This window comes from Cyanistes caeruleus, chromosome 13 (genome assembly GCF_971803275.1).
Source record: "Cyanistes caeruleus chromosome 13, bCyaCae1.hap1.1, whole genome shotgun sequence".
NCBI lineage: Eukaryota > Metazoa > Chordata > Aves > Passeriformes > Paridae > Cyanistes > Cyanistes caeruleus.
The window spans coordinates 9709087-9725594 of NC_141713.1; the positions used below are offsets into that span (position 1 = coordinate 9709087).

The 16508-nt window shown below is 42.9% G+C and overlaps 1 protein-coding gene across 3 annotated transcripts in view; it reads left to right on the plus strand.

Moving 5' to 3' along the window:
• Nucleotides 1-16508, plus strand: part of HOMER2 (homer scaffold protein 2) — a 53399-nt gene that overhangs the window by 23106 nt on the left and 13785 nt on the right. For all 3 annotated transcript variants that reach the window (XM_086848855.1, XM_086848856.1, XM_086848858.1), the window contains exon 3: nucleotides 15329-15460. In XM_086848855.1, coding sequence (XP_086704981.1) covers nucleotides 15329-15460 — 132 coding nt within the window. The remainder of the gene's footprint in view (nucleotides 1-15328; nucleotides 15461-16508) is intronic.

Below are 16508 nucleotides of genomic sequence, written 5' to 3' on the forward strand. Positions count from 1 at the left end.
TTTTTGGTGATAAAAATGTTCTTTTTAAAAGGAATGAGGAGACAGATACATGCAGACTATAGCTTTTAATGTAAATGCCAGCTGTATTTTCACTTTTGCCTGGCTGAAGTATTTACAGTTTAGCGCTTAATTTTCTTCAGCTTTTGCACTGGAGTTCATCAGCCTTAGGTGACAAGTTAGGCATGAAGGCTCTTCCCCCAACCTTTTTTGTTAATTTGTTTTGCATTATCAGCATGTGCTTAAGTATTTGCTGTAAGAATCCAAATCAGTCAGTCTGAATAGGTTGCTCAGACAACTGTTTTTATTACAAACTACATTTATCCCTCTCATTAGTCCCTCCAAAGTCACTTGATGGGTGACAACTTTCCCCTAGCAGACCCCAGTCAGAGGTATAAATAAAAACATTTTGCCCATGTACAAAAATCATCGGTCATTTCTGCCAGAGCACAAACCTCAGGGTAACAGGATGAGTTTACAGCCTGTTTATCTGTGTTCCTGTTTGGATAAGGATGTTAAAATATCACTGTTCTGGGAGATAAAGATCACAGAAATCACCCCTTAATAAAGCTTTTCTATTTGTCATGCCTATTTCACATACTTGTTTTTCCAAACATCTCCTGTGCTATATTTGGTTATATATTGGCTTATAAATCAGCCATACAGCCTGCTTTAATTGATGGTAATGTTTCATTGACACCAGGACAGCATTAATGTGTCCCCACCAGGATGCAGTTTGTGCTGGTGCGTCCATCCCCGGGAATCTGCAGTTTGCAGCCCCTGGGACCTGCTGGGGGACACTGAGCCCCCCAGATTTGCTGACACCCGATGGATGCTTGTGCTGAGGCTGCTGCTGGTGGGCTGCTGGCCTTACAAACCCGGGCAAGTGCGACTTCCCAGCCAAAACTGCTGCACTCACAGCAGAGGCTCGCTTGATCTGTGGCTGTGCATGCATGCATTAAGACCAATTAATGAAAACAAAGTAATTACTGTATGTAGTGAGGGAAGCTGCAGGGGCAGCGTATGGCCACAGCCAGAGGTCCTGCCCAGAACTGTAAAGTGTGTGTGGAGAACAAGCTGGGCACCCAAGCTCTGCTTTGCTCAGAAGGAACATTACCCTCCATCCCCCACGTTTTAACATGTCCCAGGAGAAGGTGAGCTTGCCATGATTACAATTCTCCCCTGGGGCTTCCTGAGCAAGAATCAATTGCTGGCCACATAAATTATTCCTCTTGTGTTGAATCTTTGCTGATTAAGGAACAGGTCAAGAATAGATGCTACCTTCATGCTCACCTCTGGAGAGTCCCGTGACCCTGCCTGACCATTCTGAGTGCTAATTGGGAAAAAAACCTGGTGTTTACGCCAAAAGAAGTTAAAAGTTGCATTTTCCCCTTCAAACAACTATAGTTTAGTGTTTTGACCTACTTTCCCAGGCAGAAATGAAACTGGGTAGAACTGTAGGGAAGAATATAGACAGCTTCAGATGATGGTGTCCTGCTTTCTGTACATCTCATTAGAATAAAGTCTTCCGTGTGTTGGCAAATACCAGATGGATTAATGTGACAGCATCACTGTGGGCATAAGTTATGTCTGCTTTAAGGACAAAAAAGCTGAAGCTCAAGTAAATTAAGGGACTTGGCCCTAAAAGGAAGGCAAGGATGAAGGATGAGTATCTCTTACAATTCTCCATCCTTGTCTGCTCTGCAGAGGGGCTGCTCTAACAGTTTAATTTAGACAAACATATATTATTCACATTGGCTTGTAGAGAAATTTCAATTCAATCCAACTTGTATGAAGATGTTGGATTAATTTGGGGGTTCTTTTTTTTTACCTTATGTTGACATTACATACTAATGATAAAAATACTTTGAAGTGATCAAGAATACAGGGTCCTTCCCTTGTGTATTGGTCATCACCTGGTTGCATAAGCTTGATTTTACTTGTAGCATTGCACATGTCAGGCTGGGCAGTGTTGAACTGCCAGTGTGTGGAGGAGCTGGAGCTGCTGGAGCCCGTGAGCAGAGCACGGGGCAGGCTGTGCAGTGTCACCCTGATGAGTCCTTTCCTCCTGATGCAGCACTGACCTGATGGGCTCTGATCCTCGCAGGAGCAGCTTCCTCAGGCAGCTGCTGCTGTCCTCAAAGGTCCAGAGCCCTGTCCTTCAGTCCCATTCTCTCTTCTCCCAGCAGGCACAGCCTGTCCCTATCTCCTCCTTGTCCCTCGGCCCCACATACCTGGGGTGCAGGGCAGAGGGGAGCACAAGGATTTAGCAATGGGCTCAAGGTGGGGATTAAGGCACCTGCTGAGCCCATGTGTTTAAAGGTGCAAATATTGGTAACTCAGTTTGTGAGCCTGGCTGGCAGAGGAGTGCCCCGTTCAGCACAGCACTGCCTTTGCCTTACCCCTTGGGGAAGGATAGGAGAGTCTGGATGCTGCACATGGAGGTGGTGAGAAAAATGGAATAGAAAGAGAGTAGGGGAAAGATAGGAAGCAGAGTGAAGTCCAGGGAGCTTAACTCTTCCCTTGCAGAGGAGTATTCAGAAGTCCAATATGCAGGCCAGCCAGGAGAGAGCACACGCCTGCAGGTGCCAGGTTTCTTTCATATTCTCCCATCCCAAAAACAAACCCTTTAAAATACCTGGGGAATGAAGCACTGCAGAGAGGAGACCCTAGATCCAAAACAGCTTGTACCACTTAAATTTTTCTTGTTTGCAAAGCTAGAGACAACAGCTCTTCTAATTCCTGTGTCTTTCACAGAGAAACAGGTGCTGTGGACAGAGCTTACAATTTATAGCAAAAGATTTCACAGATACCATATGAGAATATGCTGGATGATCTTAACCAAGATGCCATGACCAAACAAGGGAATAGATTAGTATATCTTTCAATTACGTTACAATTAACTTGTATGTTGTCGAGCAAGTAATTTCATCATGTTTTAAGAAGTTTCTAGCCAGAGGCTAACGGCAGCATAATGAATGCTGGAAGAAATGATACACTAGAATGCAAGGGCACAAACTGATTCAGAGTTAAGGAGGCAAGAGAGTTCACGGTGTGAAAGTGCCCAGTGTTGTGGACAGAAGTCAGCCCTGTTGACAAAAGACAGAATATGGTGATGATGCAGGGAGAACGTGGACTTGCAAGTGTCCAATTGCTGTGCAGTGTGTGGGGAAAGCCACACACAGGGCTCCTCATTAAAAGTGACCTACATTGGCCTGCCTTTTGGAGGCAGAAAGGAAGTTTGACAGTATGAAAATTATGCAGACCAATAGCCCCTGTCATCCTCAGGAATAATGCATGGTAGTACACTGGTTGGTGGGTTTATTTATTTTTTATAAACTGAAATTACGTGTTACAAACAGTATAGAGAAGAGGGAAAGGAATTTGAGATGGAAATATAATCCCTCAGAAACAAGCCTCTGCCCTCTTTTCAGATGTTCATGTTGTATTTCTATAAAACTTGTAACTGCAACAACATCATTTTTCTCTTTTGAGAAATGAGCTGTTAATAAGGAACATAAAGCTAGCTTAAAAATTAATAGCCAGCAATAAAGTGCATAGTGAGACACGCTGAGTTGGCAGCAGCAAAGAAAAGTGACGCAGCAAGAGTCATCACAGATGCCAGTCCTCTGTTGTCTCTGAGAGATGCTTAAAGAGATGCCTAGAAAAAAATTAAAATCAGGATTTAAAAGATGACTGCATTGCAAGAGTAGTTGTGGAAAATACATGATACACAAATAAAGACTGCATTTCAGAGGAAAAAAACAGTCAGCTGACACTCATTCACAGTTCCTAGTTAATTTAAGAGTTTATTACCTGATCATTACCTTGAATATTGGAGATCAGCAGCTAAGTTGGGCATAAGTGTGTGAGAGTATTGAAGAGAGAACCAGAAAAATTGCTGTGCTGGGAAAGCAAAATTAGTGGGTCTGATTATGATACTTTATGAAGTAAATTGCAATTAGTAAGAATAAGAATATGGGCCAAATTTTGCCAATCAGTATTCACACAGTGTTCCCCAAAGTGAATACAGTACATTATATGGTGTGATGAGGCTGTTTGATCAAGTGGCATCTATGCAGGGGACAGTGTGATTTACAGAGGACAATGAAGCTGGCAGGGACACAGCCCCAGCAGCCTGTGGCAGCAGATATTTAGGGAGGTAAGAAGGGCTGATATGTAAATCTGCTCATAGTTGATGTATTCCTGGCTTTCTCGGTTCCTGAACCAGGGAACTAATTGCTACCTAATTTAATAGCTGCCCACCTCTTTATGACCACGCTTTTCTTCTTGTCACGATTGGAGGCAGGTGTCCTCAGCACACAAAGAGGAAATTGAGTTCTTCCAGTGATGTGTTCAGAGGCTCAAAACAGATCTTTTTCTTTGCCCATGGAAAAGGAATTATTTTAAGGCATAGCTGTTAAAAATATCCTAGAGTATTTTGCCAAAAGGTGACTCTTAGATTTCAGAGTCTTTTCTTTCAAAGGAAAACAATTACAGGGTATGGTAGCACAGATGAAATTCCTTCATCTGGCTAATATTTTCATTCTCTTTTTTTCTTCCATTGACGTAAATTCAGCCACTAAACCAAAAGCAACTCCTTCACAGGAAAAAACCTACCAAGTAATTTATATATTACAAAATTTTTGGCACAGAATTATAAAAGGCTTCTGGCAGTGTGTACCTCACCAGGGGTCTGCGTTGGTGTGGCAGCATTTAACTCTGCCTCTAGGACCTCATGGGTATGATTTGTGATAATGTGTGGCAGCAACAATCAAAATATTGGCTTCTCACTTGGCATTCAGAGTGTCAGTGTGTGCTCACCAGACCCCGCACACGGTGAATTAGGTGCAGTGATGTAGGGTGTTTTCTTTTTTAAATGCCTACCTCTTCTTAAATACCTACATTTTTTAACTACCTAATTTTTCAGGTTTAATAGTTTTGTAGTGGAACTACAGAGGATGTTTTACAGCCTTGGGTAGACAAAGATAAAGGGATGTAAAAGGAAATGAAAAGTGACCTTACGAAGTGCTGTGTTGGCTTTTCTTTTAATGTCTATAGATAAATCCTGAAATGCTATGATTTTGAAAGGTGTGGGTGAGGCTATTTGTGTGTTTTGTCAAAGGGAGGGAGATTCTTTGATTTCTAGTTTTGCCTGCCCTAGTTTTATTTATGGCCCTTGCCTGTCGGGATGCCGAGTGCTGGAGGAGCGTGGTGCTGCTGGGGTCCTGGCCACTGCCCTTTGCCTGCTCAAATGCCAAGAGGTCCCACTCCTCACCCTGAAAATTATTTTGCTGACTGCAGCACTGGCAGGACTATGATTTCCAGAGTCCCTGCTAATAAAATCTGATTAAAATTAAAAAAAAAATAAATAAAAAAAATCTATTTCATCTCCTCAAAACTTTTTTTTAACAATGGATTTCTTTTTTTTTTCCTAAAACTTCTTCTGCCATGCTGGTTTTGCCCTCCAGTTTCTTCCAGGCTGGGTGGGAAATATTTTTTGGTGGTCCCAGAAAGTGTGCCAGCCACAAAACATGGATGGGGGGGAAGTATGAGCTCAGTATTACTTTAATGTCTGACACTGAGAACCAACATGGAAAGGACCTTTCCTCCAAAAGCAGCATGTGACGCTCTGATGACCTTTCCTCAAAAGGCAGCATGGAACACCGTGCCCAGAAGACACATCTAGCTTAAGGGTGACACTGCATTAGGGCAGAAGAGTCCAGGTTTTGACTTCTGAAGGTCTGATTTCACTGATCCAGTATTTGTGCCTTCTTGTCCGTACTTTCATATGTTTTAAAAGGAGCTTTCCAATACTGCTCTGGCTGATTACTGTAATACAGAAATTTAAGCATATTTGATGGCCTTCATTCCCTCTTTACCATAGTGTGTTATTTCATGAACTATTGGTGCTAATTTCAACATGACTTTTAGCACTGTAGATGGTATCAGAGTCAACAGATGGAACTAATAAATGCCTCCTATAAAAATTATACTATATCTTTTGGAATACAAAATATGGTATAAAATACAATTTTGGTGCATAGTCCTGCCCTCCAGTGTGCACAGTTTGTGTGCATGTTACAATAAACATCTCATTGCTTTTATGCTACTGAGATGACCATTAAGTAAAACCATTAGTTGTGGGTTTATGATTTCCTATATACATTATGTAATCACAGAATCATAAAATATCCTGTGTTAGAAAGGACCCACAAGGCTCATCAATTTCAGCTCTATGGCTCTGCACAGGACCACCCCAATCAGACAATAGAATATATAAGAATAGGATAGATAAATACTATTGAGACAGAACAACTACAATAGAATCAGTGTGTATACACTGTTAATCCATACTAAAGCCTTTGAAATATTTTGGTGTCATTTCATCTGTCTCACCAGGTGTGTTTTGTACTTTTCCTGGTTCAGATTTCCCAGGCCTTGCTGGAGAATGATACTCATCTGCTGGAGACACGTTCCAATACCAGCAGTGCTAAACAAAAGACTTTGTGAAAGATGCTTGAGTAATCTCAAGCTGCTTTTTGTGGCGCCTTTTGGTCCTGTTGTTCTGTAACTAATGAAACTGGATTGAAATGCTCTCCAAGGTGCAGCTGCTCCTTTTGTAGAGAAGTTCTCCTTCGTTTTGTACAATGATCAGGTTGAGAGCAGAACATCTGTTTGGCCTGAGGCAAAGCCCACCAGCCTGTCTACGCTGGAACCTGTCTTTCACTCAGACCGTGAAACAACTTGCAGTAAATAATTAATAATATTAATAGCTATTTTCTGATTTCATTTAAAGGTATTACAGTTGTGGTGATGCATCTTCCAGATTATTTAGCATCAGTTGGGATGATTCAGGGAGAGCTCTCAATTTAAGGAGAAATTGCCATCAGTGGTGAGAAAATGCCATCAGCATCAGGGTGATGCTGGTGCCTCGTAGGCAGGGGCTGCTCTGGGGCAGGCTGGGGTGCAGGGCAGGAGGGGCTGCATGGGGTGTGCCCCAAGTGTGATGCTCCAAAGGGATCCTGTGGAGGATCAAAGACAAATGGGAATGTTGGGGTTAGGGGAAGCTGGAGTAGGAGAGACTCAGATAGGAAAGGAAATGGAGATTTTAACATGGGGATCATATCTGGGGTTAGCACACTGAGGTGTGTGCTGGATCCTTCTGCTCCATAGACCAGGACTCCGTATTCCTCTCAAAGACATCTTTGAAGAGTGAAAGAAATTAAGGAAAAGAACAGTCTCTGATGATCTGAAAATATTTGTGGTGTCTGTGCTAGGGGTGTGCTTGTCTTGATTAAACTTGCCTGAGTTTTGGTTTCTCTCTAAACATTCAAATAACTTGAGAACATTTTCTTTGGAATTTGTTGAGGGAGGAATGCAGCAGAAAGGAGAAGCAGAGCTGTCAGCCAGGGATGAGACTACTCACTTGCATCATCTTTTATTTGCTTAAGGTGAAATTCAGGCTGAGGGGAGGTGCAGGATTTAATAACTGGGAGGATAGTACATTGCCTGGAGTTGTGTCTGCAGGAGAATGGTCCAACAGTTGCTAAGACAGGTTTAGATAGGTAGAGCTGGTTATATTGGGTGCACTTGTGTGAACAGGTCTTGGAGTATTCATAGGATGAGAAAAAATGGTTAGGGCTTAGTTGTAATAGGAATTTCAGAACTAGTAATACTGGTGGACATGAGCCAAGAATAGAAGGAAAAAGTTTAAAATGTTTGCACAAAAAAAGACCTAGAACTCCAGGTGAAAAAGAGAGTTTGTCAAAATCTGATAAAGGGAACAAAGTAAATGCCAGGAAATTTGGTGGGTCACTTGAGATTGAATCAACCAGAAATCATGATCATCTCCTGAGGTTGTGTTCTGGTTTAGAAAAAAAATTAAAGTCTAGAGCTGTAGAACTCATACCACTTAAATGTTTCTATATTAATCTCTTTCCAAGTTATTAACTTTGAAAAGTGAAAAATTCTCTGTTCATTTCCTGGATTATTTCTGGAAGTAAATCCTTCAGAAACTGGTTAGTAAGCTTAGGAGAAAACACACCAGAGTGCTGTCAACAGCTGTATCCTTGACAGAAGAGCAGAAGCACATCTGCCACTGTTTGTTCCTATCTGGTTCATTTTTCTGCTTGTATGTGTGCTGTGTGGATGTGTCACTGGCTCTGGAAAGACCACACACAGCTGAATCCAGGAGATTGCAAAGACCTTTCCAGAAATTAAATTTGTTACTTACTAAAAAGAAAAGATTCAAATCCGTGTTTAGGATTTCTTGCTGCACCACTTAACAGCAAGTAGGGAAACTTTGGTCTGAGTAGATTTTTCCTTTTTAAAACCCCTCTATAAAATTACTCAGAGAAGCTCTGCCAAAACAAGTGTTTCAGTAACTGGCCCACTCAGAGAGGTTTCTGATCACCAGACTCGAGTGTGATGTGGAGGAGCTGAACGTGCCAGAGAGGTCATTGGAACCATGTGAGGTCATTGTAAAAAACCTGGACATCCTGGACCTCCTAAAAATAATGTACCTGTCCATCATGGCCATTCTCATGCCCACAGACAGTTCTTCCAGATTTTGGAGAGGAACTAAGCTATCCTACTGCTAACCACTCCTGGGGTGTGTAGGTTGTTAAAGAGTAGGGGAGTCTTTAATGATGCTGGGGTTGTGCCATTCCTGCCTTTCAGAAGGGACCTTCAGGCTTCAGTGAGGCTGTTGTCATAAGCTTGAAGAATGCATAAAATTATCAGTGCTTAAATAATTAACTTAGAGATGTGGTTATAGTGCACACAAAGATTATATATATGCTTTAATTAAATCTTCCAAAACATAAATATGATATGTCTATGGGAAGTTTTATAATTTTTTATAATTGTAGTCAAAGCAGCCTTCTCCCTCACCCTAATATTAGTCACCAGGAAAAAACCACAGTCTCCACTGTATCCTTCTCCCTTATCCCGTGATAAGTTGGGAATCTCATTTCTCATATGAAAATAATACACAAGCATCTTGCTTTATATGTTTTGTAAATTGTTGCATGAAATTCCTGGGTAACAATTTGTTCCAGGGGGTTTGAAAACCCTTGCTGTAGATTTTCTTCATGAAACAGCTGCTGGTGCTTTGAATCGTGTGGGTGGGTGGATGTGTGTGCTGTGCCTAAAAGGAAAAAAAATTCTAGTCAGATGTCAAAGCAAAAATAGGAGATTTTAGAGATTTAGACTGGGTGGAGGAGGTGGGAAGCCAACTCTGAAGAGATGTTAATTACCTTGGGAAGAAAAAGAGAGCAATGGAGTAGGTGTAGCAGGAGATTTACTTAATAGAATTCGCACAATCATGAACCCACTTTTGTTGCATTTAGACATGTTCTTAGTAAGGGCCTTACAACAGAGGTATTTTATCAGAGGAAAAACAGTTATTAGTCTTTTTATTGGGGGAGCTATTTTTACATCTCTTTTATGAAGGAGGACAAGAATTGTATGGAATTTTTTTATTTTTATTTTTTGGCTTTTGGGGTTAAAAATGAATCTCATCATTCATGGAATTATCCTGGGGATGTAAGGCAATTTAAGAGAAAAAAAGCACTATGTGCAACTGTGGAAATGGCCCTTTTCCCTATAAAACAAGCAGCAGCAGCACATGAGAGGCTTTACTCACACAAGGAGTCTCCTCTCTGCAGAAGGAGCTCAGCATGGGAGGTAAATGCCAAGGGTTGCAGCAAATCCTGTGTGTCTGGTGAGATGTCCTGGTGTCTCCCCCTTTGCAGGAACCACTGCAGTTCCTCTGCCAGCCCCACCTCCTGCAGGAATACCTGGTGTAGCTGTGGAAGATTTTGGAGTCCAGTGATAGGCAGAAGATGTCCTGGTTATCTGTGTAGAGCAGAAATTCTTGAAAAGCAGCAGCAGGCCAGGCTGGCAGCACTGTGGGGATTGATGAAGGGTAACCAGAGCAGGGGTCTGGCAGTGACTCCTGCCAGCTGTGCCTCCCCTGTGCTCAGCTCAGGCACCAGCAGGGGAGTGGAGCAGGAGGAAGAGCAAAGTGGAGAAACTCAATGCTCTTCTTAATGTACACGTACAGTGCTCCCAATCTGGCTGTTCCATACCCTCAGCCTGTCCCAGGAAAAGTGCCATGTAGGTGTCAGGTGCAGCAGATACAGCAAAGCTAGAACAAGTGCCATTGCTATTTTTGGTTTTGTGTGTCTTTGTGCTTCCTTGGCTTTACTCAGCTTGGTGGTCTCAGCAAGGGACCTTTTTTCCCTTTATTACCACTGCTTTGATTAATAATGTGTGTGTGTGTGTGTGTGTGTGTGTGTGTGCACTGCTTTCTAGGACTAGAAATGAGATGAACAGTTTATCACCATAAATACTGGTGAGAAGATGTTACATCCTGTCTAGAAGCAGAGGTAGGAAGGATGGTAGAGAGTGCAAAGGATAATACAGATCATGGAAATGTCTGTGGGATAATTCCACAAAATTGTTGCTGAATATTTGGGATAAAGGGAGAATTTCTCTGTAAATCCACCTCTGACTCCTCATCTTCACATCCTGTGTCACAAGCCCTTCTGATTCATGTCGACTTGATGAGCTGGAAGAACCTGCTGAGCCTGTGATAGCTATGGCCAGAGGATTAGCAGCTTCTTTCCTTCTGCAATTCTGTTTTTAGACTGGGATACATCTTCACTGAAGATTAGCAGCCTGGTGGGTTGAGGAAATTAAATTTCACAAGGGCTGCAAATGGGAAGCACATATTCAGAGGTGTAAAAATGAAATTGGAAGATTTTAGTATAGTCTTAAGGAGTAGATCCTATGGCTTGGAGCCTTGGGGCTTTTCTGGAGGTGTGGTTATTTCAGAGTAACAGGTGATGTGAATTTAAAGGGGAAATTCCAGAATAATTCCTAACCTGGCACTCTTGTCCCAGAATAAGGTGTCCTTTTCTGATTTAATTTAACACAGTTTGAAAATACATTGGCCAACACATTTATTAGCTATTTCATAGCTGTTATTTCAGGCTTTTCCTAGGTAGAGAAGCTGATGGCAGGGCTGGCTGACTCGGCTCATCACCCCTTGGCTGCGTGTCCTGGCAAATTCCTGCCGGTGTGTTCAGTGTGTTCATCCTCCTCCTCCTCCTCCTCCTCCTTGGGGCTGTGCCAGCAGCTCTGCCAAGTGCCCTCTGCAGTCAGTCACTGCTCTCCTCCCCTCAGAGCTGAGCTGGCTGTCCTGAGCTGCTCCCTCCTGTGATCCTGGCAGGCCAAGGCCCATGGATGGGGTCCTGGGACCCATCCCAGCCTGGCTGGGAGCCAAGCTGGCAAACCAGCCGTGCTCCAGCTGCCAGCGGCCTGGTCACCTCTTGTTCGCCTGTTTGGCAGCTTGGAGAGTCCATTTCCAGCAGCCACATCAGCTTTTCCCCTCCAGGGTGCTGTTGTGGCAGGGGGAGTGTGGGAGTGGAGCCCTTTAAATACCACAAGTGTCCCCCTAAAAGAAGCAGCAGCTGCATTTGTGGGCTCTGCTCGTACATTACGAGCAGCAGGAGCTGCCAATGCGTTTTTCTCCTTCTACACACTCAGGTTGTCTTGTGACCTCTTCCTTCTTGATTTATTTGGCAGTTTCTCTCTGTGGGAAGGCAGCAGGATGGGTGTGTTTCAGCCGATGAATGTCCTGCTCTACCCCAGCTTATTTGCATTCTCTTTTATCTGATGAAGGTACCCGGTGCCTTCCTAAACGTCTGGAGTCATTTCTGGGTGAGGCAGCGCTACCTTGTGCTGCAAACACACTTCTGTGTCCTCTTCAGATAAAAATTTAGATCTCTCAGGTATGATTTTCTCCCAAAGGAGGTGGAATTAGTATGAGATTTTGCTTGGCTCCTGCAGGTGTATCAGGAACGTTTGTCATCTGATACATTTGCGTGTAGGTGAGTGCAAAGGCAGATTTTTTTAACCACATGTGGACACCTGAGTATGAAGAATGGGTTTATTATTCTGTAAGGTGCTTATTATATTATGCTTCTCTTTGCCATTTTCTTTAGGGAGAACTCTTTAACCACTTCAGGGATTGATTGCATTTGATTGGAGAGTAGTTTGTCTTCTGAATCCATTATCCTGGATGAAAGTCCACAAGTTTATTCCATTTGTGTTGCAGTTGGAATTTCACTCTGTGTGTATTATACAAATGAGGACCTAATGCAAAGTATTTCATAAGGGCTCATTAGAATTGATGAGTGGCCTTTTCTTACAGAATTATCATGCTGGGTTGCAGGTAGGGATGTAAAAGAGCCTGAGGGCCCATCCTGCCTGTAGCAAAATAGTGCCCTTTTACTTGTCTCCTTCTTTTGAAATTTGAAAATTTTGGCTCATACTTTCACCAAAAAAAAAAAAAAAAAATTAAAAAAAAAAAAAAATCCAGTTTATTTGACCTTTCCTACTGTGGTGGTCACAAATGCTTCCCCCTGCCCCAGCTGAGACCATCTGCCCAGCGGATGGAGGAGTGGCGGGGAGCACTCTCCTCCTGGTCTCCCATAGCCACAGGAGTGGGGTCAGCTGGCTTACCTGGCAGCAACACCTGCAAGCCTCAGGGTTCATTGTTCTGTGAAACCACAGCGCCCTTTCTTTCTCCTGAACACAACCAGCGTGATTGTTCCCTTGCCAGTGGAGTGTCACTGCTCTGAAATGATGGCCAGGTCTGTGGGAATGAGTGTACAGGCAGATGGGCTGGGGATGGGCAGGAAGAGCGGCTGAACGAGCACGATGTACCCGCAGCATCCATCTCCTCTGAACTCATAGAAACATGAGCTCTGATTTAATCTCCTAAGCTTCTGCTCAGGCTTTCACTTCTCTGTAGGAATGCAGCATTTCTGAAGTGCCTGACTGACAGAGGAGGATTTAAGGGGAAAGGTAGAGACAGCTTCCAGGCAATTTCACTAATAGCAGCTTATTATAAATTTAACAGATGAACTGTCAGTTTCTCAGAGGTGTGTGCTCACCACAACCTTTCCTTGGATTCTCCATTGGCCATAGAAAAAAATTAACTTCTAAGGTGCTCAGCCAATGTAGCATTTCATTGCATTGAGCATTTCATTGCTCAGTAAGATATTCCTTGGTTTACAGTTTTCAGTCTTCATTATTCTTTTTATCACATCTCATAATACTGAACTGTGTTGTAAAAGATAACTTCAGTGTGTGTTTTTATATGTTTGTATTTTCTCAATGGTTATTGTAGGAGGTATGGAGGAATTTTATTCTTCTCAGGGTCAACTATCAGTGAGTAAAGCTTTTGCCTTTCAATTAAACTGGTCATTTTATATTTTTTTCCCCCAGATGTCTAAGTTGATAGGCATACCAGGACTGAAATAATACTTCCTATGACTAGAAATTTCTGGGAATTTTATAGTTTTTAAAATCAATTCTGTAGCTTGAGAAGCTAGATGTTTGTAAGTGGTTTATCTGTCTGATGTAAGATTTTTTTAAAAAAACCAGAAATATACATATAGCAGTTTCTTTAAAGTTTCTGAAAAGCACCCTGATTTTTGGGGTTGGTGGTAGCTTTTCCTCCTGTTCTTTTGACTCTTTGTACCATGAAATCCTTGTATCGTCACACCCCTAGATAAAATCTTTGGTTTTCTTTTAATTTACATTACTGAAATGACACTTAGATTTTATGTTGGCTGTTCCTGTGGCACAGCTGGAGGAGAACACATCTGGTCAGCTTTGCTCTTACCCCTGCCTGTGCACCGGCCACTCAGGATGTGTGGACCCTGAAAACTGATCAGAGAATCACGGAGTGGTTTGGGTTGGGAGGGACCTCAAAGATCACCCAGTTCCAACTCCCCTGCTGTGGGCAGGGACACCTTCCAGCAGACCAGGTTGCTCAGAGCCCCATCCAACCTGGCCTTGAACACTCCAGGGATGGGGCATCCACAATTTCTGTGTTGTCTGCCCAGAGTGTGTTGACCTGTGCTGGTTGCAGGGTCACCTCTCCCCCTTTCTTGCCCTGTTCTTTCCCATGCAAAGGACAATTTCTGGGGTAATTGGCTCTCCTCTGTCTTGATCCTTCTGGTGAAACTTCCAGTGGTGTGGAATGGCAGAAAATCAAAGGTTTGTTTGAAAGTGATGATGCAAAAAGAGGGAAGTAAGTTGAGTAATTTTTAAGAAAGTAAATGGAAGTGTCAGCACAGTGGTCCAAAGTCAGGGAGGGGATGGAAGCAAGTAAGGATCTTCCTCTGGTAAATTTAATTCACACTTTTTGCTAAATGTAAATGATAGTTTAGGAAAAAACTGCTTGGAATACGTAGTAAATGATGTTGCCAGGATACTTCCTGATCATGTTAATTAAACTGTCCCACAGATTGGGCTTAATTACTGCATAATTTGCATTTTGGAAATGATGGTATGCATTACTAAAGAAAGCTCTTATTCTGCTAGCAGAAAGAACATTGTACATGAATTAATTTCCAGGGGAAGAAGTCGCTAGACTCATATAATGATGTATCTTGAAAATAAAGTTAAGGTTTTTGATAATGAACTGACATATACCTCATTCCTTTTAGCAAGACTACATTTTGTATTTGTTCCACTAAGTTCCTCAGAGACTTCATCTACCAGCCTTCCTCTTGTTGGCTATCTCTTTAATTACAAGAACCACTGCTGCTTTCAGTGTGGCTGTGATGAAGCAGATAGTAACATATGTAAAGTTAACATGTGTAAAGAGGCAAAACATTTGTTCCAAGGCCGAAATTTGATTCTGCATATGCATTGCTGGTGATGCACTTCACCACCCTCCCAAGTTAAACTCACTGTTAAGCTATCAGCTTCTCCTTGTCTTGTTTTTTACTGTGTGGTTTTGTTTTAAACTTCTGATATGTCTGTGGTACCCTGCTTGAGGAGGCCTGAGGACAAATGGAAGGATGCAGGAATATCTCTGTGCCCTGCAGGTCAGAGTTCAGGTGTTACTGGTGGATGCCCTGCTTGGAGGCCTCACACAGGCACCTGTTGGGGCAGTGGCTGCATGGCTTCCTAATGCAAAAAAAAAGAATTTTGCATCTGCATTTCTGCCAGGGTAGTTCTGTGGCTCCTGACCCTGCTTCTGAGTTCAGTGACATTCCTGCAGCCACGTTCAGCTGCAGGGTGTGATGGTACTTTGAAAAACAAGACAAAGCATCAGAACTCCCTCAAAAATTAAGACAAGAAAAAAACTGTTTTGTTTTGGGAAAAAAAAAAATCTTCTGAACGCAGCAATTTCCCAATTTAGACTGCTAATTGCTTTGGATGATACCGTTGCTAGGATATGCATTTCCGATGTGACTTGTACGTTTTAATTCTTTTTTTTTTTTGCTCTGTCTGTGACCAGGTGATCATAAACAGCACCATCACCCCCAACATGACCTTCACTAAAACATCGCAGAAGTTCGGGCAGTGGGCAGACAGCAGAGCCAACACTGTGTTCGGGCTGGGCTTCCCCTCCGAGCAGCAGCTGACCAAGGTAACAGGGCTCACTGCATTGCTGCAAAGGCTGGCTTGTTCTTCTTAATGCAGAGTAGCACATCTCCAGCCTGGGTGTTCCTGCAGGTCCTCTCAGCACTGCAACTCGCTCATCCCTGGAGCTCCCCCCTGTCTGGGGGTGGCAGTGAGTGCTGCTGGCAGCAGGACAGGGGTGGCCAGCGAGGGCTGGTGTCAGGCTGCCTGACAAAACTGCCTCTGCATGAGCACCAAACCCCTCATCCTGAGCTTGCTATTAATGAAACACTTCCCTGGACTAGGGGCTGGCTTGTAAGGCTAGAGCAGCCTGCTGTTGTGAATAACCAGCACCTGAAAATACTCCTCTCTCACTGGAGTAGTGGTCTTGACAAGTGCTTATCAAGCAGCTGAGATGATTGTTTGTTCATGTGGTAAAAAGCTTAGCTAACACATACTTGACTCCTGAAGCATTGGCTGCTTGGCACTGGGCTTCATAAGTGACCTCAGCAGGGTGTCCTTGGGCATGCCACAGCCTCTCATGTTGCTGTCCTCTCCTGTGCTTTAATAAGGATCAGGAGAAGAAGGTGTTTCTTGTGGTGCCTAAAGCAGCAAAGGCAGAGCCCTGCACTAGAAGGACTTCCCTATCAAGCAAGTTGTTATAGGAATTTATTTTACTAAGTCTGTCTTAATAAGTTTTCACAATTTCTAGAGAATTGCGTTTTTGCAAGTGTTTCTTAAAGGTAAAAGTTATTTTGCTTTTCATATGTTAAATTATTTTTAGCCTTGGGTTGCCCATAAAAGTGCCATGGCATTCATCTGTCCTCCAGGGATGATAAAGGCATGATGTGCAAAGCTTGTTTAAAAAAGAGTTGCTGGAGATGGTTATGTTTTATGATGCTTACAGGACTGCTCATTTCACCTGGGCATATTCTTCACTCCTGGGACAAAGAGGTGTTCGTAGCTAATAGGATGTGTGGGAATAGGGGAGGATTAAAATGGACCTAGGGGAATAATTTGTTTTGAGTAACAGATAAGCATGATATAATGCAACCTTTGAACATTGAAAGGGAGAA